The sequence below is a fragment of the Lonchura striata genome, chromosome 21 (genome assembly GCF_050655825.1).
Source record: "Lonchura striata isolate lonStrDom1 chromosome 21, ASM5065582v1, whole genome shotgun sequence".
NCBI classification, from domain to species: domain Eukaryota; kingdom Metazoa; phylum Chordata; class Aves; order Passeriformes; family Estrildidae; genus Lonchura; species Lonchura striata.
The window spans coordinates 6,533,962-6,561,016 of NC_140723.1; the positions used below are offsets into that span (position 1 = coordinate 6,533,962).

Here is a 27,055-nt window from a genome sequence, read left to right on the forward strand (position 1 = left end):
TCAGCACGAGCTCAGGCTGAGCCAGTAGCCTGTGTGGACAGGCTCTCCCAGATGGAAACACAATTTCTTCCCTCCTCTGTGAGCTTGAAATGAATACCAAGCAGCTACCACCCTGTGTAATCCCTCCTCCAAGCCCCCTCCCCTGTCCCAAACCCTTCCTCAGTCCAGCAGCTGTTTTCTGAAGAGCTGTGGAGAAACCCTGTCCATCTCTGGCCATGTCTGTCCTACCCCATTCCTGTGCCCTCATCCTCATGTTTGGCAGCCCTGGGCACTCACCACTGCCAGGTGGTCCCACAGTCCACCAAGGGCACCCTGTGTCTCCTCAGTGGTGCACAGCTCCCTGCCTGTGTCAGGGAATGCCCCTCACGCCTGCTTTTGGGGCAAGGGACTGAGTTTGTAACCAAAAACAACCCATTTCCAGCAGCAAGGTCAAGCATAAACCCTCCCCTACCTGCAATCCCCAACTCCTCATTAAAGGAAACACATTCCTCCTTCCTGTGGACACAGCATTTTTTGTATGTGTCAGGCTGTGACCCAGAGCCTTCTGGTATTTATTAACAAGAGGTTTCACTAGAAACTTTGATATCACCATATAAATGAGGGCTGGAGATCACAGAAGGTTCTCTGCCATGTGCTGTCAGTGCTGCAGTGTTGTACCTGGGTGCAGTGTGAGCACCCCCAGATGAGGGACTGAGGGCTCTTCAGTGGGGTCCTGGGAGGTGCAGAACAACCCTTTGGTGCTGCAGCACAGGACAGACAGACAAAACCTCCACCAGAAGTCCATGCCAGACACTGTGTGATGTGGGAAACTGCAGGGCTGCAGGAGCAGGCAGGTGAGCCCCATCCTCGTGGAGTCAGCACAGGGCAATCTTCATACACTGGGAGAAGCACAGCACAAAATGGAGGAGTAAAAAGCTTCCACAATCCATGGCTAAAGCTCTTGTTCTAGTCAGTCCTCTTGCAGACCTGTGTGGGTTCCTGCACTGCCTTTTCCAGATTGTCAGCTCTCCTGGATGTGGTAAGTTGGATTCAAGAGGCTCGGCTTCAGTAGTAGGAGCAGACAATCCTGTGCATCTTAGGAACTGGCTCTGTGGCTTCATCCCCCCTGCATTCCTCACACAACACAGATCCTGGCAGTGCCACTCTGGCTGTCAGTATGTGTGCATGAACAGCCATGTGATGATGAGTGAGGGATCCAAATGTGCCAATGTCAAAATCTTTTTATTTACAACAGTCTCCAAAAATCAAGGAACACTGAAAATAGTGAGGGTAGGAGACAACTTACAAAAGTGACACGCATACATCAGGAATTGTGCTACATCACTCTGAGAACTGACACTCTTAAGGTCTGCACACAACGTGGTGGAATGGCAGTGCCCTCCCTCACTGCCCTTGGGGTGCTCAAACCTCTTCCCCCTTGCATTTTGAGCCATCCCCCCTCCCATTTGTTCTGCTTCTGCCTCCAAACCTTTCTGCTCATCTGCCTGTTGCTCTGCCTCTGGCCATGGTCACTGCCCCCCACCTCCCTTCAGCAACTGCCCAAAGGACGAGAAGAGAGGAAAAAGCCAAAAACCTCTGTCCTCAGGATGGAGACAGCATTGAAAGATGTCTAGCTCTGGGAGCCTGGGTACAAATCCAAAATATATGTAAACTATGGCTTAAACGTTATCTAGGGTGAGGAGTGATTTTGGAAGAAGTAACCAAGACATTGAATTTGTCCTGCCTGGCTGCAAATCAGTCTGCACAGCTTCCTTGGTGGATAGTGTGGAGGATAAATAGGTGTCATGGGTTTAAACAAAAAGCCTTTTATAACCTGCCAGAAGGGCAGGCTGCTCTGCTACAGAAATTCAGTGCAGGACAAGCTGAAAGACTTGGGACACTGCCACATCTCAGTTTGCTCCAGTGGAGGCAAAGCCAGGGTCTCTGGAGACCATTGCCTCCAGACTACTGTGTTAATGGTCCCAGCAGCTCTCCAAGTGTCAACATATCCTTCTCCTTGGGGATATTTCTCAGGCTACCATATTTTCAGATCCAGCAGGAATTGAGAAAAACAGTCCAGCTCAGCCACTGATTCCTTTCAGAATGTGCAGCCCTGGCAATTGCTGAGGTCAGCAGCCAAATCTGATGCCCCAGTTGCCCAAACCCAGCACCGCAAGAGGCACCACAACATAAAGAAACAAACAGAGCAACAAATCATTGATCTTTTCCTTCCTCTTACGCTGATCTCTGCACAGCACATCAACTCTCTTCCTCCCTACTCCAAAGCTGATGTGCACAGGGCTGTTTTGAGTAGGGACTCTTTCTCTGAGTGTTCACAGTGATGGGGAGCCCTGGACTCACTCAGTAGCTCCACTGAAGGCAGAGAGCAGCCACACCAGCTCTGTGCATGAATCTCAGAGCTTCAGCAGCAAGGAGCAGTGTCCTTCTGTGCCCTGCACTGGAAGGGAGAGAACTTCTGGGCAGGACAAGACCACTCTGCTTTGTAGGAGACTGCATAGTTCCAGAATGACCCCCCTCCTGAAACACTAACTTAACATTTCAGAGGTTAAGCCTCAAACCAGGATTTACTAGAAATAAAGGAGTGAGCAGTTTACAGGCACATTCCATTGCCATGTGCTGACTGAAAATTCCTGTATGCTTTTTAATTGCACAAAGATAATTTTGAAATGGAAATCAGAGCATTTTCTTCCAAGTAAGGCTGATCTGATGTGTTCTGTTTAGAAACATCAAAACTGAAAGCTTTGTGCAAAGCTGTTTTACTCCCTGGCTTCATTTGCCTAAGGAAATTCTCAAGACTTTTCCAGCCACTTTCAGTCCAGACTGTGAGCACCTCAGGCACAAACACCTACCATGAAGAAGGCTGAATAAGAAGGCTGAATCTTGTTTACCAAGACAACAGGGCCCAGGAGGTGGCCTGTGAAACAGAAGAGTCATCAGGGAAAAGAAGATAGGCAAAGATGTGGGAGGAATCGTTTAAGGTGAACATCTGCTCCTGGAACAGCACCAGATAGGTGAAGCCTTGCTTTTTATTGCTATGAGCATCTGCCTTGGAGCACCAATTCCCAGCAGGGCTGTCAGCTACACCTCCACAGTAGCTCAGATAAAGCCATCCCTTTTCTTACCTCTATAATTTTATGAGTATTCTGTAATCACAAGGATGACACTGCCTACGTGGACATGTATCCATCTGCTATTCATTTGCTGTCTCCACAGATGCCTGGGGAGATCAGGATGTTTTAAATGCTTTGCAGAAGGCTGGGCTCCAATTTTAAGTCTCTGTCACTCCACTGCATGTGGAGAAAGCACCAGCCACCCTGACCACAGAGCTGTGCAGGGTGAGGCAGTGATGGGGCAAATGTCTAGTTAGATCTTAAGCGTCATGACTGTGTTTAATCAGGGTCTCAGGTGACAACATAAAACACCACCTAGGATCCTCTACTGCCTCTTCTGCCATCCTGCTACATCTGGGGTAAGTTCCTCCTCCTCTCCTTGCCTCAGTTTTCCTTCTGGAGGGGCACAATCTCCTGAGCATGCCTTTGTGAATAGTTTGCACTTATCTTGGTCTCCCCTGTTCCTTCTGAATTGTTCTAGCCATTGCATTCCTAGTAGCACTTTGGGCAACAAAAAACAAGGTGATGCCCTGTTCCTGCTAGTGCCTGCCAGCCCTTCTGCACAGAGGGAGCCTGGGCTGGCAGGAGAGGAGGAGGAGCGAAAATGAGAGCTTGTCCTTTTCCCTACCTGCTTCAGAAATCAGGATGGATCCTGTCAGGTGCCAAGAACTCTTGTTATTTTTGTCTGCAGGTCAGAGACACTGCCAGATCAGACTCAAAAAACATACAAGGCTTCCCTTTACTTTAAAATTAATTTTTGCTTCCCCACAGTGGCTGAATGAATGTTCCCAGCATGGCATATCCAGAATCACACTGGAGGTGGGGCATTTATGTAGCCTCTTTACAGTGAGCACAAACATAGATACCAAGGGCTTACATAGGCTTTCAGCTTCACAGAATTCAAAGCACATCTGTGCCTTTTCTTAAAGGCCTTTAAAGGTTTCTCCATACTTATAGAAGGATGAACTTCCTCTAAGGGTGCCCTCAGCACCTTACCCTCTTGCCTGTTGACCTGGAAATATCCATCAGCTTTAATATCAATATATTATATAAATATCAATCACCCAAAAGAGGTTGGAAGTGTTTGCTAAGTTCAAGTCAAGCCACCAGCCAGAGAATCCTTGGCCACAGTGCCAGGGACACCCTGCAGCACCTGCACAGCCACACAGGTCCCGTGGGGCTGTATGCATATCACAAGCACTCCTGCCCTCTCCAGTCACTGCACTTAGGAGTGCTCAGGACACCACCAAGAGTTAAATCTGGAGCACAGACACAGGCAAAGCACGGCTTACAGATCAAGGATGGGGCTAAACTGTGCACATCAAAGCAGCACAGCTTAAGGATAGTCAAAAACCCTCTCCAGAACCATTTATTCACGGGCACAGGGTTCGTTATGAAGGAGCTGGTGCAGATCAGAGGTGGGTGCCAGGAAACATTTAACACTTTGCAGAAAGGGGTAACTCAGAAGCACCATGGGATAGCAAGGACAAACCAGGCTACTCACGTTCTGCTCGACTCATGTTCTCATGGCCCTCACTGCCTGCAGCAGGATTACTCTGGAGTGCACCTGGAAACAATAGGAACTCCTCTCTTCAGCTTGGGGAACTTTGGGGACACCTTGAGGAACAAGTATTTGATCCATTTTCACAGGGATGACACAATGTGAAGGTGTTAGACTGGCAGGGATCAAAGCAGGGATACACTGAGCCAAGTAGAAGCAGCTCAGTCTCTCAGCAGTGCAGGCCCCACAAAATGGCTGGCAATGGGGTTGGATTTCCTGGAAATTTCATCTTAAAAAGAGGGGTTGATCCAGAAAGAGAACACAAAGCCACCAGGACATGAAATCTGCAAAGAAATTGGGTCAGGTTGCTTCCTGGCCACATTACTTTGTTGGCATCCTTGTAAATACTGGTTAATGCATCTCCCAGTGGGCCTGACCCTCCCCTTCTGCCAAGGATCAGATGTGCTGTATATCAATGCACACTCAGCTATTTCAATTTTAAAAATACGACAGACTCGGTGATGCTTCAAATGTCCTTGTTAATGGCACCAGTTTGGGATTTCATTTTACTTTAATATAAACCATCTGCTCAGAGCAGACATAGCTGCAGCTCTGGTGCCCTCAGGTCTCCAGGATGGAGGGTGTCTCTGAGCTCCACAGAGGATGCTGTGCATACCACCAGGTATGGGCTCTACCTGGCCCCAGGGGTTACCTTGTCCTCAGGCTAAAGCTGACTGCTATGACCAAAGAGCTCTGCAGGCACCTCGGGGCTCTCTTTTCCCTCCACCAGGAAGAGCAGAGGCAGTGACTGGTGAAGTGACATGGGGGGATTGGGCATTGAAACTGCCTTGACCTCACTACTGAGATGAGGGAGAGGAGGGCAGGCTGCCGAGGGCACCGTCTGGTTCCTGATGGCTCTTCACAGACACATGAGATCCCAGTACAAAGTGCACTGTCCCTCCAGAAGGAAGGGGAATGCCTTGTGTCCCAACACCCTCTCTGCAGGTGGTGCCATGCAGCAGCTCTAGTTTGGACCCTAAAGGGACACTCATAAGAGCTCCTGTGCAGCAGGTTCACTGCTGCTCTGGCTTGGGGTCAGGGCTTGGCAAAGGGATCCAGACAATGCTGCTCCCCAGGCCTATCCAACAGCTCACTGCTGTTTTTGAAGGCTCAAGGAATGAGGCACAGGCTTGCTGTGGGAGTAGGACATCACCTAAGAGTCATCATTGCAATTCTGACCCTGGACAAGTGAAGGGATAGGACAGAGGGAAGGATTTTTGAAAGGATCAGATAACCTTCCCAAATTCTCCCGTGTTAGCCTTATGGGTCCGGAAAGATGTTATTTGTTAAAAATAAATTAAAAGAACAAGAGAAGAAAAAAAAGAAAGAAGAAAGAAAACTGAGAGAAGGAAACTTCCTCCTCTCCTATTCACAGGCTGAGGTATTCCCTCACTTGGGCAGCCCTCACTTTCCATCATCCATCCATCACTACCTAAAATAAATACAAGTTTAGAGCAAAACTCATTAGAAAATAAAGTGCATCTGGAATTGAAAAACTTCATGAAAAAAGGGACTTTTTTTCCTCTTTGTTTTCTTACCAAAAATATTCTTTAAAAAGAAAAGAAAAAAGAAAAGCAGCAAGAGGACAGACCACGTGGCCCTTGGCCTGGGGTCTACAGGGCTGTCCCATTGGGGAGGGGGATCTTAAATCCGCTCTTCAGCAGGACAAGGCAGATGCAGAGACCCAGCAGGGCAGCCAGGAGCACCCCCAGCACAGCCTTGAGGCAGGAAGTCCTGCTGCGGGTGAAGGTGCCGGGCGCCATGGTGCTCAGCAGGGCTGTGCTCACAGTTAAGGTGTACAGGATGGACACCCCCGTGTTGAGGGCCACGATCTTCCCAAACTTGGCGAAGGGGGCGATGATGCAGAAGAACAGGGGCACGGTGGCGATCAGGGTGGTGATGGCGCTGGAGACGATGGCCACCCCCACGTGCCGCACGGCTTCCATGGTCCTCCACTGCCGGCACGCCGTGGGGTCCTGCTGCAGGGGACAGCAGTGTCAGGGTGACAGGAACATGGGGCTGCACTGATGCGCTCGAGTGCAGCTCAGATATCCCCAAAAGCATGCTGTGCAAAGAGCCATAGGCTTAGAACCCAGCAGAGGCAAAGGCTGATGGATTTTGTGCCTCCTTTGCACCACATCAGACTGATTGCTGGGCCTACACCACACAGACACTACACTGGCATCAAAGATCCCAGGTTTTTTTAGTCTCCATCTTCCCAGTGAGACAAAAGATGTTAACAAGGCCAGAGGTGAGCTGGCGGTCAGTCCAGCAAAGCAATTTTCAGAGGTTACAGAATTAGTGTAGAGCTGTTTCAGCACAGACTGACTTCACTTGGATATGAAAACAGGTTGCTTTGGAAACAGCTGTGACCAGCAACAAAGGGACAACCATGTGGGCTGAAAACCCTCATCTGAGTTTACTGTACTCAGGTACACCAGCTCACAGTCTGGAGCAGTCAGATTTGCAAGCAGCAAACACCACACCCCAGGGATGCTCTGAGGCTGCCAGAACACAGTCCCCCTTGCCCATCACGTGTCCTACATCACAGCTGAGTGCACGGAGGGCACAAGAGGAAGGAATGCAAGGCTGTAGGAAGAACAGAGCTCACCTCTGCCTGGTGGAGTGGCAGGTTCTCCCCTGCCAGCAGGTAACCCTCCACCAAGTGCACGCAGTAATCAACAGAGGAGCCAACGAGGATGGAGAGGGAAATGGCTTCCACAGCTCCCATCTCCCAGCCAGACCAGTACATGATGGTCACCACGAGGCAGACAACCCCTGTGTGAGAAAGGTGTTGTTAGGCAAATGTAAAGGACTCTGGGGATGCTGCACAAGCCTACTGACACAAGTCAGTCCCTGGGGAGTTTGGGATCATACCCCATAGGTGTGTGTGCCACCCAGTCTGAATCTGGTACACAGTCCCCCTGCCACAAACACTTCCCTCACCCTCCCTTAGCACAGGGACCATTTTGTAAGGTGACCAGACCTGCTGGGCCTAGTGGAACACCGAGCTAAATATCAGGCAAACTGATAGACTGATGCCAGTCTAAACTAACTCTTGAAAAATTAATCCAAGCCCAGACAAGTGTCCATGTGTGCACACAAGGACCACAGGGAAGTGAGCCTGTTGTTTTGCTTGCCATATTTGCACTTAGGCTGAGCACACTTGAAGGCAAAGTGTGCTTTTCCTTTGTGAGTCATACGTGGGAGACAATGTGGTTTCAAAATGTTAGATTTGATTTTTAAACTATGAGTTTTAGCAACATATTTAGACCACAATATTATCAAATCACCAGCCCGGGAGAGGAAACAATTTACAATTTTGCTTCAAATACTAAAACATTGCTAAAATGTAATATCAGCTTTTACCATCTTCCAGTGCTTGGAAACAGCAGCCATGGTACAGGCTCTTGGAAAGCAGTGCAATTGTTATTCAGAGCTTGTAGGACTTAATCACATTATTATACATAACAGGTAGGGATGGCATTTGTATAGCTAAAACCCTTATTTAAACAAATAGAAGGGATTGTGTAGATAAAACACACTAGGAAGTAGACACACAAATCTACTTTCCCAGTGAGGTTTCTGTGTATTTTTTGAGAGTTCCTTCTGTTCACTTAGCCTGCCTGTTCTCTAGGATTGGCTCCTGGAAAGCCAGAAGAGTTTGCAAAGAATACAAGCAATTCACTTCAAATCACCAGAGAATCAGCAGTGCCACAATCCATCAATTTCAGGAAAAGTGAAAGCCTGACACGTTGGAATGGGTGCTTTTACCTAAGATGCTGAGCAGCACTGGCAGCAGGAGGAGGATGTGTGTGGTGAACACTGCCACAGCAGCCACACAGATGACCAGCGAGAGGACAAGGCCATACAGGGCACTCTGCACTCCTGGAAGGAAACAGCCAGCTGATATGAATCCTGGAAGGTGACAGCTGCGATGAGAAAGGCACCATGTTCCTGCTGGCAACAAGGCAGGCAGGGACTCACACTGGGGAAGACAGGAGGGGGAGAATGAAAGTGGAAAGAAGGTGATTGGTTTCTTGAATCTCACATCAGCAGGGCTGACTCCCTTCCCTTACCTACTTCCTTGGGCTTTGCCTAATTTTGACAACACACATTGTTTAGGGCAGGAACAAGCTTTAAGAGTTTGCACAGCAATGGCAAAGGACTGCAGATATAACCCATGCCCACCATATGGGATGGAGTGTGCTGTGAAGATGTATCAGAGAACATGGGTTCCCCAGGGAGAGAAACGTGGCAGTCACTTGCCTATAATCTCCATGAAAATCTGCTTCCAGTGCTCACAGGTCTGGAAACCATGCCTGAGAGCAGAGCCCTCTGGGAAGAGCTGGAGTTGCTGCTGCAGGAATGTCTCCCATTTCAGATAGTCAGCATATGTCTGGAAGGATGATTTCCCCTTGTAGGTTGTCTGTAACAAAATAAACACATCACTCGTGTCCTGCTCTTTGGGCAGGGTATGCATGGCAAGGGAAAGGGCACAGCAACCTAGCCCAAGTGGCAGCACCAGGCAGAACTGGCAGTGGCATTTGGGCAAATCTGCCACCAGCTTTTTGCCTGAGCTAATTGTGGTGTAAGCAGCCCCTCCTACCAACTTGTGAGTGCAGGCATCTGTCTGCAACAAATGCTAATAAACACTAATTTATTTCTGCAAATGGAAGTGGCCAGTGCAGAAAGAGCAGAGCTAAACCCCCAGAAGTCACAAGATGAAACTGTCACCAGAATGAGAATGTCACCAGGTGATGCCATGTGCTCACCGATTCAAATGCCATGGAGATCCACTGCACCTTCCCATCCTTCACCCCCACTGCCCCATGAGAGAGCTGTCCAGGCAGCAGGTTTGGCTCAGGGATGTTCTTGCACTCTGGGTGCAACATCTGCAGAAAGGAGGAGATGCTGTAACCTGTGGAGAAAGAAAGAGCAAGAGATGGAGGACAGAACAGGGAAAGGAAGCACATTGGAGCAAAGAGATGAAGAAAACCCAACCAACAACCCAAAATGAGAGCCCCAAGAGAATCATAGGACCCATTTGTCCACAGCTGCTTCCCCTTGCCACTCTGGTCTGCCAAAACCCTTGAGGTCTCGGCATCACAGCTCTCAGCTGCTGTAGCTTCAAAGGACACTCTGTCATCAGCATGGGACAGGACAGTGCCACTGCTGTTTGCCCCCAGCTGTCAGGAAGCAGCACAAAGAGCAAGTCTGCCTGGCCTGGCAAGGGATTTGCTCCAGACATGAAACTGGCTTTTTGCCTGAAGCCAATGTACACTTCCTAGGCTCAGCACCAGAAGCTTGTGACCTCTGAAGGTGGGAGAGATGGTCACTGGTCAGGTATGCAAAGCCACAGAGACAGTGAGTAGCCTCTCTGCAATGAGATCAGGTGTGAGCTCATTGTTATGCAGGAGCTACTAAAAGGATATTTACTGAATCAAAAGATTATATCTCAAGCAATACCCATGACTAAAAAGAAAAAATGCAATTCTGTCCTCATCTTTCTGGATTAAATCCCAAAGAATATACCCAGTGTCTTTGGCATTAAAGAGACAATCTTCCTTTCTTTCTGTCCCAAAAAGCACAACTAATGGCATGTTCTAGAAGGGTCAAGCTGCCTTGGGAAGAAAAGGAGACAGCAGGAAGCAGTCCCCCTTTCTGGTTTGCTGTTGAGGACCCCAGCTCAAGCAAGCACAGGTAGGGCTGCAGAGGAGTTAGTCTAACCTACCCGAGGGCAGGCACTGAGCCCCTCCGGGCTTCACCAGCTCAGAGTTGCTGGCAATGGCTTTGCAGAGGCGGCACAGGTTGCCAATCTCTTTGAAGAGGTCAAAGCTGTCATCGTAGATAACACTGCCCTTTCACAAGGAGACACAATGACAAGAGCACCACACGTGAGACATACACACAGCAACTGGCACTCCAGCTTCCTGCCCGCTCCACTGCCTGCATTTCTCACTGCCCCTTCGGAGGAAACAGGCAAAGGCTGGTCCTGCACAGTACCCCCAAATCACAGAGCAGGAAGAACAGCAGAAAGCTGAAGTGCAGCAGCCAAGCTAAGCATAATTTTTCTAGGGAAAGACTGTCGTGTGTCAAGGTATGAGATCTCACAGATAAGCTGCTTCTAGAAAAGTCACATTTAGTGAGTTTCCCTAGAGTAATTGATTTTTATTTTTTGTTAAGACTTCATAAAAATATATATATTATGGAAAAATATCAGCTCCCTCAGTCTTTAATGTGTAGTGAGATTTTATACCACGATCAAGATGGGTTTGTTTCAAAAATCCTCAAGAAAGCCAGGTTTAGACTCAAAATTAGAAGGTTACATATTGCACTCAGAGGGATTTTCCGAAAAGTCTGAAGTGGTTTTTTCAGTAAGGACTTCCTGATCTCCATTATTTTGTCAATTTGCTAAAGCAGAACTCTACTGGCTTATCACAATGCTACAACCCCTGCCCTAGCATCTGTCCAGAGCGCTGGACCACCCTGGGCTGTGGGTATGAACTAAACACCATGCAGAGAGCCTGCCCCTCTCTTGCCAGCCCCGAGCATGCCAAACCATGTGTACCATGTCCCCGAGGACGTGGTTGTCCCGGCGCCGCGTGCGGTTCACGCCTCGGATCCCAAAAACCACAAACACCATCGCTCCCGTGTCCACCAGCGGCCGCACCGCCGGCTTCCCGCAGCCCGTGTTCATGCAGGGGTTAAATCCAGACGTGGCTGACAGCTTTGCTTTGGGTGCTGCTGTCAAATACACAATGAAAGTCGGTTATATTAGATGGCAAAAAAAGGTCTGATTCTCTGGATCTTGGCATGTGTTGAAATCTGAGCTATTGATGATTCCCAGATTGTAAAAGGTCTCTGTCTTTCTGCCCTGCTGCCAAAGCAGAAGCCATAATTGGTCTGTGCTGGTTTCCAGGTTGTTTATTCTGTTTATCTCTAACTGTTCTGCTGCCCTGCCCAGCTCTGTCCTGCAGGGCAGCGTGTGGGGCTCTGCCCTCAGTGGGATGTGACAAACATTAAATACCAGAAACTCCCTGGGCTGGATTTACAATAACGTGCCAATATCTGTCACCTACGTTGGACAGTGTGTCCCCAGCCTGAACCAACAGAAAAATGCCAACACCACAGTGAAACATGGAGGGCGTGAAGAAGGAGAAAAAGGACAAAACACACCCAATTTCCTCCATCTTGTCCCCTTTGAACCCCTTATCTAGAATCCTAAAATTTTACTTTTGCATCCATGCCACACTTAATTATTACTGATATCAGACACTCAGAGCTTGTAATTGATGCTGTAAGACTGAAAACTCTTTTCCATGGCCAGAGATCACAGCCAGTGTCTCTGGGGGCTCTGTCCAGGGGGTTCCTGACCCCTGCCAGGATCCCAGACCTGCCAGGGCAGCCAGAGGGATGCCCTGGATTCCCACAGGCAGGTATCAGCTTACCTTTCTCGCTGGGAACGTACAGGATGCCTTTGGTGGGTCCATCTGGGCTGGAGCTGAGCAGACAGCCCGGAGGTGCCACACACACTCGGCCATGGTAAGGGGGCTTGTGTGACTGAGCAAAATACAGCTTCCTGTGCAGCAAAGAAAGTTTGTTATGGGGGAACAGAGGTAGAGAAGATGAAGCGTCCAAAATATTACATGGAAATAGACATTCTCATGGACAGAAGTGATGGGAAAGGTGAACATCTGCAGACTATTCAGCCCAAGAGTTCAGGTGAGTAAGGGCAAGAACCAAATCACCAACATCTTTTTGCCACTCAAAGAAGCCCCCCAGTCACAGTCTCTCAAGCCTTTTGCCTGTTGATGATGCTATGGGGCCTGCAAAGTGACTGCAGAGATGGGGCATATATGTAGCAAAGCAAATTCTAGAACCATGGGTGTCACAGATTAAGGGCAGGACTAGCACTGGCCATTAGGCATCTCATATCAGCCTCCCAGCTGTGCTGTTTCTGTTGCCTTGTCCCAAGGGGGGTTTTGGAAGGTTACCGTGTTCGCTGCTGCTCCTTGGAGGCCACGTAGAAACTGAAATCGAACTTCCAGCCCTTCTTGGTGTCACAGGACAAGGTGGTCATCATCCACTTCCTGGGGCTCATCTGCTTAAGCAGCCCTACTGTGGACACACAAGCTGTCAGCTTCCTGGTGAAGTTACCGAAAGGCACTCTATACACCTAAGCAATGGATTAATGAAAACAGACACTTAACTCCACAGGGTTGCAGCCTGTTGCACGTTAGCATCACACTCTCCCTTCCTCCCTGAGCACATTCACACAGAATGAGCACTGCCAGGCACAGTCAGCCCCCAGCCTGCCCCTTCCCAGTGCTGACCAGTGTGTGACAGGCCCCTTAATACCCTCATTCCCCGTGGCTGAGGCTGAATGGTGGCTGCTCTGCCCAGGGTGAGGGACATCTCCTCTACTGACACCCAGTTTTGCTCCCATCACTGACAGTCACCTCACAACAGCAACAGGTGAAGTCTTGTGGCACTCCAAAGTATCATCTTGGATGCTGCCAAGCACAATGCCTTCTGTGTTAACCACCCTACTGCAGTGCTCTGAAAATGTCACCCAAAGCTACCCAGGACCCCATGGAGAGACAGGAGGAGGCTCTTGTGCTCACCTGCTGAGTGTTGCCCTCTTGCTAGAGGGGTCCAGCATCCTGGACTGACTTACCTGGAATGAAGGCACCTCCCCATCTCCTGGTGACACCATCTGCCAGGGCGCAGGGACACTGGCATTGAGTGAGAATCTGTAGATGGCTGGTCTTCCCTTGCTCCTGGACTTGGAGATGTACACAGTCCCCTGGAGCTCTGAGGAAAACAAAGGGCATGAGGTTTGGTGGTACTTCTCAATCATCAAATCCTACAGACAGAGCCAGAGCAAAGGAGGATTCTTGTAGTCTGCTGTCTGCTCAGAGACACCAGGCACAGCCTCTGCCTTCTGGCAGCACAGCACATCTTTCAAAGGCCATCACAAATACACCCTGAGCTGCAGTAATTCCTGATGGCCTATTGATTCATGTCTTCATGACTCTTTTATCCTCAAAATCCCCTGCAAACTGAATTTACTGGGATGTGAAAGCTTGGAGTTCCTAACCTTGTTCTCAGATCAGAGGGATATGACACGAGATGATACTGCCACCAGGGTCACAGGACCATGTCCTAGAGAGCAGTAGGTATTCAGGGAAAGGGGCATTCTAAAGATGCCCATATATCCAGCACCAACCTAGGGCTCAGTGGGGCAGGCTCTGAAGAGACTTGTTCCCCATCAGTTATTCAGAGAGCATGTGGTTTTGTTTGCACCCCAGTGGATCCTTGGGCCCTGGCTGCAAATGTGGCCAGAGTCATCATGCCTCGCTCACCTTGCTGCCCTGCATCACTCACGCTGCCTTTGCTTCCCCAAGGTGAACCTGAGCCCCTCTTCTTTTTTTCCAAGGAAGTTCGGATGTTGTTCTGCAAACTGTGGGGCTTTTCCTGAAACAAACCTGTCCCACAAGGTTAGTCAGGGAGGAAAGAGTGAACAGGATGAGAAAAGACATACCAGGCATGTGTACAGGCTGCTCACAGACAGACACAGACACCTCTGCTGCTGAATTACCAAACCCTGAGCAGGCAACACAGTGCCACAGTCTCTCTGCTGGGCACTGACATGAGACCAGCACTTATGAGTAAAAATAGTCAGTTTTCATGGTCTGTGAAGGGATTGCTCCTGAAGAAATACTCAGGCAGTTCATGGCTAAAGCAGGAAATACTTTTCTAAATACTCCACTCCTACAGGCAACTCAACCATCCTATTCCCAACGTGTGCCTCCTTTCCACAGGGTCCATCCAATGCCCAACGAGATATTTGAACATTGTAGGTGTCTGCTCACATTTCAGCTCCTCCAGTCCAGGGCTTAGGCCAGGATGGATTGCACCCACCATGGTTTGGGAACCAGTGTTCTCACCTGAGCAGGTGATGCAGGAGATGCCTTCAGCACTCAGGTTGTATTTCAGATCCAGCAGCACCTGGATGTTGGTGTCTGGCCGGAACAAGACTGGAGCACGGCTAGCTGGATGGAGGCGGCTAGCAAAGAATATGGACAGGAGCAAAACGAGGAGAAAGAGCCCTGCAAGGAGAAACCTGGGTAAGCCTGGGACCCTACGTGCACTTCACACTTCAGACACGCTCAGAGAGCAGGCATGTGGTAGAAAGATGGTATTTTCAGCTGGAAAAAGAACAGCCACTAAAGCACACTGGCAGCTGGGCTTTCTTGTAATAAGCCCCATGCCTGGAAAAAAAACTCCATCAGGAATTGCCACTTTAGATCTGAGTGAGAAGAAAGGGATGGAAAAGTCCCTTAGGGACTGACTGTTCAGGGAGCATTCTCCCACTGTGTTAGAAGACATTTACCATGTCCCTTTTCCCAGCTCTTGTAACTACTAATCAAGGCTTGGAGACTGTCTGAAATGTCAAACCCTCTAAAATCCATGTAGATGTAACCCTCCTCCTTGCTTACCCACAATCACCCATCTGCTCTTCACTGCAGACCACAGCACCCAGTGTTCCAGCAGCTCTTGCAGATGAGTTATCAAGTGACCCTGGCTGCTCTTCTCTGCAGAGAGCTGCAGATTTTCTGGCATCACAGACACCAAGGGGACATCCCCCATTTCCAGGGAGACTAGAATAGAGAAAAATCAAAAGTAGCCTCAGTGTCATGAGTGTCTCAGAGCTCTCTGCTCTCCTTTATCAAATGTTCTACAAGGTGCTGTACAACTCACTCAAGATAAGGAGATGGAGTAAGACCCCAGCAGAGGCAGTTTTAAGTTTAAGTTTTAACTCCAGCATGTTTTAAGAAGCATCTTTGTCAAGTCACTGCCATGCAACAGCTATACATGTAAATCCATAGCTCAGTCCAAATCTATGCTTCAGGCTATTCCTTGCTCCAGCAAACCCCACAAACACTGTCCATAAGGTCACAGGGACACTGCATGCTTTTGGGCCAAGCAGAATTTGTCCCCACGAAATATGTCTTACTGCTAATTATACACAGCTGACCTCTTCCTGACTCCTCCTTGATTCTCTTATCAGGGATGCCAAGGGAAATGCCCCCTTCTCTATGTGTGAGAAGTGGGCACTTGCTGCAGAGGGATGAAGCATGCCTGGCACACTGTGCAGCCAACCTACAAACCACGCTTGGGCAGCCACTGGAACAAGCTGCTTTGCTTCCTCACAGCTCCCTCATGCCCAGGGGCCCTGAGGAAAACATTCTGCTGTTTGCAGGGAAGAGAGGGATTATTTCCATACATCACCATTGCATGTGGCTCTGGCATGCTAAGGAGAATTCTCGCAGCACAGAGCCAGAGCTTCTCTGCCTGCCTGTCAAAGGCATCTCAGAGCCTACTCTGCAGCAAGGGCTCTGCACATGCCACGGAATTGATTTTCTCCAGTTCCAGCTTGTCTGTGGGCCTGAAAGTTACTCACTGCCCTGACCATTGCTGTTGGGTGGTTTAAAAGAGATTCCAGCAAGTTTTAAAAGCAAAGTACAAGAGAGCACGACCCTGTAAGCATCGTTTTCTTGGAATCAGGACTGGAAGGATTATCTCCTGCTAACAACAGATAGGGAATTTCTGGGTTTTTTTTTTTCTAGATTGCTTATGTGAGCTCAGGCAAGTCACTGCTCTCTTCATACCATGAAGTAGGAACTGCTCTAGGGGGCTGATGCTGGACAACAACAGTGTTCTTTCTCCTGCTTCCCAAATACAGTGCTCCACATGGCAGGGAAGAGGGGAAAACTTTACTCCATGGTGAGCTGTCCTGGTGGTATGGATTAGATGTTTCATGGCTACTTCCATGTCACAATCACTGAGTCCAGACAGAAAGCAGACCACAGTGCACCCAAGAGAATTAACAAACTAGTTAAGAAAGCATGCATTCACACCCACTGAAGATCTCAAAGCAAACTTACAAAGAATATTGAGTCCTGACTCCTATAACTTCCCATGATGACACCATCTCCAGCTTCCAATTCAGGGAACAGAGGCAAGGACCAGTGTCAGGGGTAGGGAGGATGAAGTGGGCAGTGTGATATCCCTAAAGGCACCAAACAGCAGACACATACCAGGCTCCTCCTCCACGCTGAGCAGTGGGATATCATCATCAAGGTAGGGAAGGGTCTCTCTGCCTGCTCTGGAGGTGGCTGCTGAGGCAATGAAGAGATCTTCAGCCAGGTGCAAGGCACTCTTTTTGGTGCACTTCTGACTGCAGCTGGGTTGAAGCAGGAAAGGAGACAAAGGCAAGAGTTTTAAGCCACATACCCCGTGAAGAGTCACCAGTGGGCTCCTTCAGTGGCAAGGAGCACAGGAACAACCTGCTGCAATTGCTTGGAAAGACAACAGGAACTGCCAGTGTCAGCATTCAGGAACACACATAAACAGGATATGATTATCTGCAGGTGCTTTTATTGAGAGCTCTGGGAATCAGGGGTACAGACCCAAACCTGACTCCGATATGGCTTTTGAGCTGAACGTATTTTATATTCTATCCTTATATAACTTACATATTAATTATTAAACTTATTTTGTTCTATTGTATACATTGACTTTATTCAACCATGAGTTTCTCGTGATCTTTCTTAGGCCCCTGACCACAGTTTCTCAAGATTATTCTTATGATTAAACAGTAATTATATTTAATTACTAAACAATCATCACATCTAACAATTACATCATTTATCATGTACTAGCTACACAAGGTGCAGTTCTAGCAAGGTACAAGGCCTTCATGTACCTAGGGTATTTATTTTTTCAGGGCCTACTATGTTTAATTTTCCTTTTAACCATAAATCCTCATGATTTAAAAACCCTTTTACCATCACCAGCAGCAAATTCCATTGCTAAGTGCTGAGAGGGCAAGGGCTGGGCTGGACACATAGAGCAGGGCTGAGCTGTGGACACTGGGTGCTGAGTGATAGGAGTTTCAGCAGTTCATCTCCCTGCTAATGAATAAAATCATTCCAGGTCACCTGCAGTGCTAAGGAGCAGGGGAAAAGGAAACGTGCTGACTTTCAAACACAAATCTCCACGTCCTGCTTGTGCTCACAGGCAGGAGCAGTGGGGATCTGTCTGCCTTGCAGGGCTTGCATCTCCACTGCTTGAAGGTTTAGCTGTGCATTAAGTGCTCTGAGGAAACAAATTGTCCAATACTCCATGGGATTCAACCAAGAGGATTGACTGAGAGAGAATGAGACTGGGACTTGACCCTTCCGTTTTGCTTGAATCTGGAATGGCAGAACTTAAAATTTCCCTTCTCTCAGAGCCAAAGTCAAACTCCTTAAGGGGAATGAGGATAAACTGAGACAAAAGGGAAGGAATTTGCAAACCTCCTTGACTGCAAATTCCACAACTTCCCACCCACAGGCTGCAGGGCTCACCTGGCTTGGCAGGAGCTCTCTAATGGGGACACATAAAGGGTCCATATTCCAAGAGCAGCTGGCATGGTGAAGAGCACAGCTACCCAGCAGCAGGACACAATCAGCGACATGAAGAGTCCAAAGTCATGCACAGCTGGGATCTACATGAAGAGAGACAACATGGGATTGGGATCTGTGAAGGCTATAGCTGGTCTATAGCTGCACAAATAATTTGGCCATGACAGACACTTACTTGACCAGCTTAGCTTGTTAGAGAATTGAAGCAAACGAGCCTCTGGATACAATACTGACAGGCTAAATTTAAGTTCAAACAAGTGGACCCCATCCAATCCCTGTATCATTGGCCAGTTAGCTGGGCAGAGTTAAGACCTTTGTCCAACCCTCCCTCAAAGCACAGGAAATTCAAGGCCCCTATAAAAGAGAATGTGCTTCAACAGAGGTTGACTGTCGCCACACGAACTCTGGTGTGTGTGTATGTCACATTCCTGTCTCCACCACCAGCAACAGGAATTGACTGAGGCAGGATTGCTGAAGAGATAGCAGGCAAGGAAGAGATGTCTGGAGGAACCTGAGAATAGTACATGCTGACTTCAGTCACGAAAATCAGCAAATCTTTTCGGTAAAGCACTGAAACAGAGTCTGTTTGATCAGTGGCACAGTGGGGTTGTTGGTTGGAGACGGAGGCAACACAAACCCTCAGAGATCCATGTGACAACAGCAATGGTTGATAATGGAAGCCTCCTTACATAGGGGGTTTAAAACATCTGGGGTTAGACAACTGATTGGTTTGGGTCTTAACACCACCCCAGCTCCTTGACCAGTGGTATGTCTGCAGTCTAGAAGGAACATGATTGAGTTCAAATCTAACCAATGATTGCTCTCTCAGGGACTTGTTTTACTTATTTTCTAGAATGAACCAGGCTAACAGAACTGGATTTCTGTTATGGCCAGATTTACCTTGCCCAGCTACAGCCCAGCTGTACTGTGACAGCACAGAAGTATTCCCTTGGATAACCCACCACCTTACAGAAGAAAGAGACAGCCCTGTAAGGAGCAGATCTGGCAGCCCACTGAGAGGACAGATGGTGTTGGCAGGTTCCTGATCTATTAGGCCCGTTGGCAGAAATGGAAACCCCAAATTGCAAAGGTCCAGGGTACCTGAGAGAAGATGTTGGCAGCATAGGCTGCAGCTGTGGTCAGGGAGGTGAAGAAGGTGGCTTTCCCTGCTGTCTGGATCGTGTGGATCATGCGCAGTCGCAGGTCCTTGAGGTGGGTGGCTTGGCGGTAGGTGTTGATGAAAACAAAGACATCATCAACTCCTGGACAAAGACAAGCAGAGATATTGATAAAAAGAAAATATAAATAAAAAGAAAAAGAAAATATAAATAAAAATAAAAAGAAAAGCAGTGAGATTGATACTCTGCTCACAGAAGTGACACCTGCTAAAAATCTGATTGCCCCCTTGACATTTGACCTGCAAATATTAAACTGCTAGGTAATGGAAAAGGGCCTGAGAATTCAATCTGCATTTGCCACCTCCTGCAGACAGAAGGCAGGGCAAGGCAGCACAGGTAAAGCACAGGCTTGGAGTAAAGATGAGCTTACCAATCCCCACGATGACAAAGGCAGCCACACCATTGAGTATACCCAGGTACTGGATCCCAAACACGACATGGTACAGGAACAGAGCCACCAGGCAGCTTAGTCCAATGCTGGCAATGCCAAAGAATGACAGAAACACTGCAGCAGAAAAGAAACATGTAAAAATAGTATTTCTGGCCACCCCCAGCAGAACAGACACCTCCCACCTGCTCTGTTGGGATAGTGGATCCCATGAGTGTGTTGGTGACAGAGAACAGTTCAGGGCTGCAGGAATACTGCTTGCAGACTCCTTCCCATGAGGCTCATGAAAAAAAATTACATCAAATTTATGCCAGTGTTACCAAGATGGGCATTTGCATCTTATTCCTGACCTCCTGTGAGTCTTTCCCTCACCCTGCCCATAAATCTTTGCTCTGGAGAATCAGACTGGCTTGCCCTTCTGCATGCTGCTGTGCCACACAGCCCCACTGGTGCCAGGGCATCAGAGTCTCTCCTTAGCCTTGACACAGAGAGACAGGGCTCATTTGGATTTGTGTTAGAACAGGGCACATCTGGATTTGTGTTAGAACAGGGCACATCTGGATTGGTGTCACAACAGGGTAGCTGTGACTCCAGCATACCTGAGCAGGAGGTGAGGATGTAGACCAAGACAGCTATGCAGCTACTGCTGATGAAGGCCAGCAACATGTCATTGTTGAAAGTCCTCCTCACTTCATAGTCAAACAAATCTGTCCCTCCATACAGCACCTGGACTTTGCTAGGGTGGGGAGATATGAAAGAAGAGGAATAGTTGAGCACAAAAGGAGCAGAACCAGGTGGTTTAAAGCACAATATCTCCTCCACAGCCAAAGGAGGTCAATGCTCTAATAACCTGGCAGTTCTCTGAGGAAACAGAGTGGTGAGAGCAGGTTGAACAAAGCTGTTGCTGGAGGTGAGATTCACACAGGGAAGGAGAAAAATAAAGAGCATGTCTAATATTTTTTAAATTCCTTCACTGCATGGTGGGTCTTAGGCACTAATAGACAGTTCCTGGAGCCTTCAAAGCCAATTCCATCTGGAATACTAATCATTGCTTATTATATTAGCACTGTGGATGCAGGCAGAGGGAGAGCTTAATCAGAAACTATATGATTTACCAGGTTCTGCCTCTGGAAGCAGGCTCAGAGCAAAAAATAATCCAACATAATTTAACCAGAACTACAATAATGCTGCACCATAGGAGGCTATCAGGGATCTGAGCTTTGGAACTGAGCCTTGGCCTTAATTCCCTTTTGGCTTGTCAGAATCACAATCTGCTTTCCCAGCCCATTGCTGAGAATTCTCCGTGGCTGCCTGCATTCCAACCTGCTTTTGAAGGTCAGCATCCTTCCTTCTGGGGAGTACTAAGACTCAGGGCAGTAGAAAGCTAGAGTCTAAGAAGGTACAGGGACTGGGAAGCACAGCCTTCTGTCTGCCTGAGTACTGGGATGCTCTCTTAGATCTATTTTATCATCTCTCTCTCACACAAGCACTGAGCAAAGCTCTGTTCAAACAAGTCACACAGACCTGTTAGTGAAAAAAGCCTGCACTTCCTGAAACTTATCCTGCCCTGAAACTCCCTTCCCCACCTCTCTGTACAAAAAGCAGAATTGGATCCACAGGTTAAGCAGCCTTGAGTAAAGACTCATTCCCCTGCATCAGACCAGTAGTGGCCAAATTCAGAGCAGGAAGGCAGTTCTGTTTGAGCTAGTGGAACTGGATTTGAAAGACAGAAGCAAAAAGATCCTATGCCAGACAAGAGCTCAGTGGAAAGACAGGCAGAAGATTCAAACTTTGTCCACTTTTCATTGTCTCTGTTGGTGTCTCTGGCATGTGGAAGTGGCAGTAAAGGGGAGAATGTGAGTAGTTTTCTGCTATATACTCCCCACCATCATTCACAGCTGAGCCCAGTTTCAGTGAAGATGCTTTTTCATCTGGAACATTATGCCCTGGCCACTGCTCAAGCCTGACCAGCAGCCCAAGCTAGCATGTCAAGCCTTCTGTGCCTGCTGCCTTCCCAGTGAAACCAAATGGAACGTGGCTGTCAGAGTAGAACAGGTACTTCTGCCCTGGTGTGAACTTTAAGGCAGAGCTTTTGCCCTGAAAGCCCTGAGCCCTTCTGTCAGAACTTAAAATGTCCCTCAGACATTTTTGGAGGTTCCAGGCCCTGGTCAGAAGCATTTGAGACCCTGGCAGGCAGCTGGAAACAGCTGTGATTTTGGGTTTGAGCCATGGAATGATTTACCAACCTTGCAGGAAGAACAAGAAGTCACAAAACTTTAGATATTATAGTAGAAGTAGTCACAAAGTAAAGGGAAGAATTTTTGAGTGCTGTACAGGGGGGTTTTAAGTCCTGTACAGGGGGTTTTAGTTTTGTAATGGGGGTCAGAGGTTTTAAGATGGAGGGATTTTGGCCAGTCCTATCCTCCCTCTTTCTTCTTCCTTACCTCCATGTTCTTGGTGATGTTGGCACTCATGGATTGGTTTAGAGTAGAAAGACACCATTTAATATAGGTAATAGGCATTGGGGAAAAACTGTAACCATGTAACTTGTAATGTCCCATATAAAAGACAGCAGCAGCCCTGGCGGGGAGAGAAGAAGCAGTCGGGGTCAGAGAGGATGTCAGGGTGTGTGTGTGCCTCTGCCTGAGCTGTGAGCAAACCACAGCAGCCAGAGAAGAAAATCTTTTAGATAACTTGCAATAAACTGCCTTGAGACCAAACAACAGAGACTGCTGAGCCTTTCTTTGGAAGCACGGGTGGGAGGAGAGACTTTTCCACCACACGGAGACCCGAACCAGGGCTGAGCTCTGTCACCCTTCCCTGCTCTTATGCACTCCCTGCACACACCCTCACCTTGTGGACTGCTTGGCCAGCATGGCCACGTAGGTGATGACGAAGTTCTGGAACTTGTGGCGCTGCTCCTCCCAGCGATCCTCCACCGAGTAGTAGTTGGGCAGGGGTGCCCCGAAGAGGATCTCACTCCGCAGCAGGGAGCTCTTCATGTTCTCAGCAGACAAACCCTCATCTACGTACCAGTAGAACTCGGGGTGGGTCATGGCCAGCTCCAGGGACCCTGCAGGAGAAAGCAGTGCCACTCTCGTTAGGTCCTGCTTGATTGTCTTGGCAAGGGCACAGGATCTAGTCAGCCATGGGGAAACTGGGAATCATCCTGGCCTTCATCAGAGCAATGCTGACTGCTGCTGCCTTCCAGAGAGCAAGGAGGGCCAGGGAAACCTGGATTGCAAAGACTCACATCCCACTTCTCTTCTGTGACTGCTTGTGTTGCTGCCCCCATGCATTTCCTCATCAGGGACACATCTTCCACCTGACTGACCTGAACCACAGCATCCCCAGTGTCCTAGGTTATAATATTGGGCTGTATTCCATTACCACCTCGAGCTGCAATCCCTTTCTTTCCTTATCTCATGATTCAGAGATAAGTCCTTCCAGGAGGACCTGCTCTTTTAGCCACATGGCTGATAAGATCACAGCACTCTGTTGTGAGATGCTCCACCCAGAGGGAGGAGCCAAACGATGCCATCAAGAATATAAGCAGGGTTGTACAAACAGCAATTAAATCCCCGTTTCCAAGAGGAACAGCTGAGACCTTTTCTACACTGGACCTCCAGAGGGAAACTACATCAGTCTACAGGACCACTGCTTGGACAGACCCATAACTGCCACCACCGCCCCAGCCAGCAAGTGTCAGGTTATATCTCTAACTCTGTCAGTGGTTCTTCTTTTGTGCTATTTGTATGTATTTCGTTCTTTGTTCCCTTTTTCCTAATAAATTGTATTTCTGACTTAGAGCCTCTGGTTTTGCTTTTCAAACCAGGACACCCAGCCAGCAACATCCTGAGCAATGCTCCCACTGCTGGACGCTCTTCCTTCTCTTACTCTGGAACAATATTTTCTCCATTACACTTGGAAGCACAAGAACTAAACCATGCCCATGGAAGAGGAATCCTGGCTCTGCTGTGACCTGGTACTTCTGCCACCTGATTGTGTGAGGGATGCAGAGATGGAGGCACTCAGCTAGTTCTGACTAAGAGACGCTGCCTATCTATTCCAAAATCCAGTTCCCTAGAGTTCGTACCAGAAAGACCAGAAACTATACTCTTTCCTGTTTTGGTAGCAGAACTGTTATTGGAGCAGATGGACTTAATCCTTTGTTTATTCCCTGCATGGCTCCTGGACAGGTACCCTCTGCAGCCTGGCTTGGGAGACAGATGGGGGGTACCTCCCACAGCCACATCACACCCACACATTCCTCATGAGTCACCTCTTTGTCACCACCCAGAGCCTCTGTTCTACTAGAGGTGCACAGTACAGGGTACAGAGCTGGGAGGAGGAGGCAGGGCCTTTTTCCTCCTCTCCTTATAGCAATCTTTCCAGCTGGTGACTCACACGCTGCCAGAGCAGCCCACGGACCTCTTTAATCTGCTCTGTAGTGCAGGGAAGCTCATCCCTATTTGTCTTTTCAAGCCCCTGGCATTGCTCTAGTGAACCACCCTCCAGGGGACAAGGGTCAGCAGAAAACATCTGTGCCATGCAGGACACCCCCTCTCACTTGTCTGTGGGGGTCTGTGTGACCCTGAGTTGCAGGGTTAGAAAAGGGGCCCTGGGGCAGAAAAGACAATTCCTCAAGGCACAGCCCAGCAGCATCTTCCTCTCCATACAAGGCAGTCACTCCTTTTAGCTGCACCCCCCTGACTGCCTGAACCTGAGGAGAGGCATTCCTGGAGCATGCCAGCCCTTGCCCACGGCCCTCAGCTCACCTTGGATGTCAGCAAGGTCTTGTCCCATGCCATCATAGTAAATCTTCCCTCCTCTCTCAGTGGGGAAGAAGTAGGTCATGAGGGAGCTGGGAGGGGAGCAGTAGGAGTAAGAACCCAGGGGCAGGTCCTTCAAGACCTCATGGGGCTTCCAGCAGAACTCCCTGAAGCGAGGGTGGTCCATGATCTTGCGCTCAACCTCGTGGATGGTGACCAGGCGCTCGGTGGTGAAGATGTTGTTCTCAGAGTCCCCCCGAGCCAGAAAAACGAGCTCAATGCGCCAGTGCGCGTGAGTCTGTGTGTTAGCACTGACGAAAGCGCTGGAGTAGTCCCAGCGTGGGGCTCCCCTCCCGACTCGGGATGTCTGGTTTGCTGCACCCAGGCGGGCCCGGGGCTGCGGGGAGCTCACCCTGCCCTCCGCGGGGCTGCGCTTCACCCGTGCACCGACCCCCAGGTGGGAGGCGTTGAGGTGAAGCTGCTGCAGCTGCTTGAAGATGAGCCTCTGCAGGGCCTCCGAGGTGAAGTCAGCCAGGTCCCGGCGGTTCCTCCCCCACGACCCAAACTGGGATTTGAGGGCCAAGGCGAGGGCGTCGAAGCGCTGCGAGGACTCGTGGTTGCGGATCTCGAAGGCGTTGTAGGAGATGTCGATATCCAGGGCAGGGTAGTGGAGGAACATGACAACAGCAAGCACGGCGGGGATGGCACAGCCCAGGAAAAGTATGAAGCCAGCACAGTACGGGTTGGTAAACACCCAGCCAACAATGTTCCAGAAGCCAGACATGGGCAGTGTGACACACAGGGGCCTGACTCTGCACGGGCTTTTCCCACACAACAGAGCACCCTCTCGCCTCTTCCAGGAGCTGAAGGCTACTTCTTCATCTTCCTCCTCCAGCCAGGCATCCTGTAACAATGGGTCATCCTCTGTGTCCATGTCCAGCACCTGCACACGCGTAGAGAAGAGCAGTCAGCAAGACCCAGCAGTGGTGTCACAGGCACAGCCGTGAATCCACAGACTCGCAGCAACAGAGGCACACTGCAGTTCCCTCAGGAGGAAAGCATCACTCCTTCCTAACCCCACAGATCTGCTACAGCCACTGAAACAACAGCCTTATCATACCCACACTGCCTGGCAGAGGAACCAGAGAGGGAGAAGTGCAAGTGGCAGTCCCAGAGCCCAGTGCTGTGGCAGAGGAAGCTCTGCATGGCCCCAGGAGCACCAGGCAAGGAGGCTGCAGGGATTCACAGCATGCTGCTCACACTGCAGCAGCATGAGCACTAAATTAGCTAACCTGGCTCTCACATCCAGGCATGGCTCATGCTACCAGATACAAAATGCAGGGGAGCATTATCTTCCTCTCCTTCGAACTGACAATAGATTTCCCCAGCTATTTATAGCAGTATTCATCTTTCTCAGGGAGTGTGCATGTGTGTGCACACAGAGCCAGAAGCTCACACACCCACACCCTGCACACATCAACCCCTCTGGGAACTCACTGTGACCGTGCTCTAGCTCCTGATGGGATGTCCACTGACAGGATGGGAAGGGAAAGGGATGAACAACCTGCCTTCCTTCCACTCCTGCAGAATATTGCTAGTGGAGTGCATTTTCCCCATTCCTACAGAACAATCATGAAGAAGAAGCAGTTCCTGCTTTTATGAAATGAAGGAGAAAACCCTTCCTGATCGGCCCAGGCTTTGCCAGGAAAGAAAAGGATAATCCCTGGTAGGTGTTCTCCTTAGCTGGAGCTTCCCAGGTTCCCAGACTTACCCTGGTGTCTCATAGTGGCCTCCCAAGCCAGGGATCCACTAGTGGTGGTCCCTCAGAGCAAAGCCCTGACCCTGCGTCACTCCCTTTTCTGGTCCAGGCACCAAAGCCAGTAGCTCCTGTCACTGAATGAATGAACCAAGAGGTTCCATTTGTTATCTGACCCTGGGAGTAGAAAACAATTTACACACAGGCCAGAAAAAGCTTATGAGCTTTGCTCCTAACCAGTGCTTCTATTTTATCAGGCCTTATATCATCAAGAAGATAAATTGACCTGTACCTCTTAACTCTATGTTCTCAGAAGGCCTAGGGGCTTCATGGACTTGAACCAAGAGGAAAAACAATGGGACAGTTAGAAATTAAGAGTTTGTGGCACAGTTAGAAATTCAGAATTTGTGGCACAGTTAGAAATTCAGAGTTTGTGGCACAGTTAGAAATTCAGAGTTTGTGGCACAGTTGGAAATTGTATTAAGGTGTGATGGGGAGCACTGGGCTGCTGGGTGTGAAGTAGTACAGGTTTATAGTGTGAGGTTTAGGCCACCTTAAGACAAACAATGTTAGCTTGCTAATGAGAGTGCCTTTATAAAGTGTAAATTATATAGAAGTGTATAAAAAATGCCATCTTCCCTGGAATAAACGGAGAACGTTGCATTGATCATATTGGTTGTATGTGCGCTCTGTCCAGTCCAGCTCTCCTGTTTTATGAGGTCCCTGGCTTTTATAATCCCATCCCAAGATGACAAAATATGTGTCCAAATCCTGCTGGCATACCAGCCCCCCCAAACTCAGCACCTTGTCAGCCC

General features: G+C 49.0%; 1 protein-coding gene across 6 annotated transcripts in view; it reads right to left on the reverse strand.

Moving 5' to 3' along the window:
• Positions 1-1,202: 1,202 nt before the first annotated feature.
• The window catches only part of DISP3 (dispatched RND transporter family member 3), a 43,997-nt gene continuing 18,144 nt past the window's right edge, over positions 1,203-27,055 (reverse strand). For 3 of the 6 annotated variants that reach the window (XM_085558981.1, XM_077788168.2, XM_077788167.2), the window contains exons 2-21: positions 24,491-25,427; positions 22,566-22,785; positions 20,312-20,448; positions 19,695-19,829; positions 19,248-19,408; positions 18,090-18,229; positions 16,779-16,924; positions 15,177-15,338; positions 14,625-14,786; positions 14,040-14,162; positions 13,352-13,488; positions 12,669-12,850; positions 12,123-12,253; positions 11,243-11,418; positions 10,406-10,532; positions 9,447-9,592; positions 8,941-9,100; positions 8,446-8,559; positions 7,283-7,449; positions 1,203-6,650 (exon numbers count right to left, since the gene is read on the reverse strand). In XM_085558981.1, coding sequence (XP_085415107.1) covers positions 6,285-6,650; positions 7,283-7,449; positions 8,446-8,559; positions 8,941-9,100; positions 9,447-9,592; positions 10,406-10,532; positions 11,243-11,418; positions 12,123-12,253; positions 12,669-12,850; positions 13,352-13,488; positions 14,040-14,162; positions 14,625-14,786; positions 15,177-15,338; positions 16,779-16,924; positions 18,090-18,229; positions 19,248-19,408; positions 19,695-19,829; positions 20,312-20,448; positions 22,566-22,785; positions 24,491-25,418 — 4,020 coding nt within the window. In that variant the 5' untranslated portion in view covers positions 25,419-25,427 and the 3' untranslated portion in view covers positions 1,203-6,284. The remainder of the gene's footprint in view (positions 6,651-7,282; positions 7,450-8,445; positions 8,560-8,940; positions 9,101-9,446; positions 9,593-10,405; positions 10,533-11,242; positions 11,419-12,122; positions 12,254-12,668; positions 12,851-13,351; positions 13,489-14,039; positions 14,163-14,624; positions 14,787-15,176; positions 15,339-16,778; positions 16,925-18,089; positions 18,230-19,247; positions 19,409-19,694; positions 19,830-20,311; positions 20,449-22,565; positions 22,786-24,490; positions 25,428-27,055) is intronic. The other 3 variants (XM_085558983.1, XM_085558982.1, XM_077788166.2) reach the window with 3 other exon arrangements.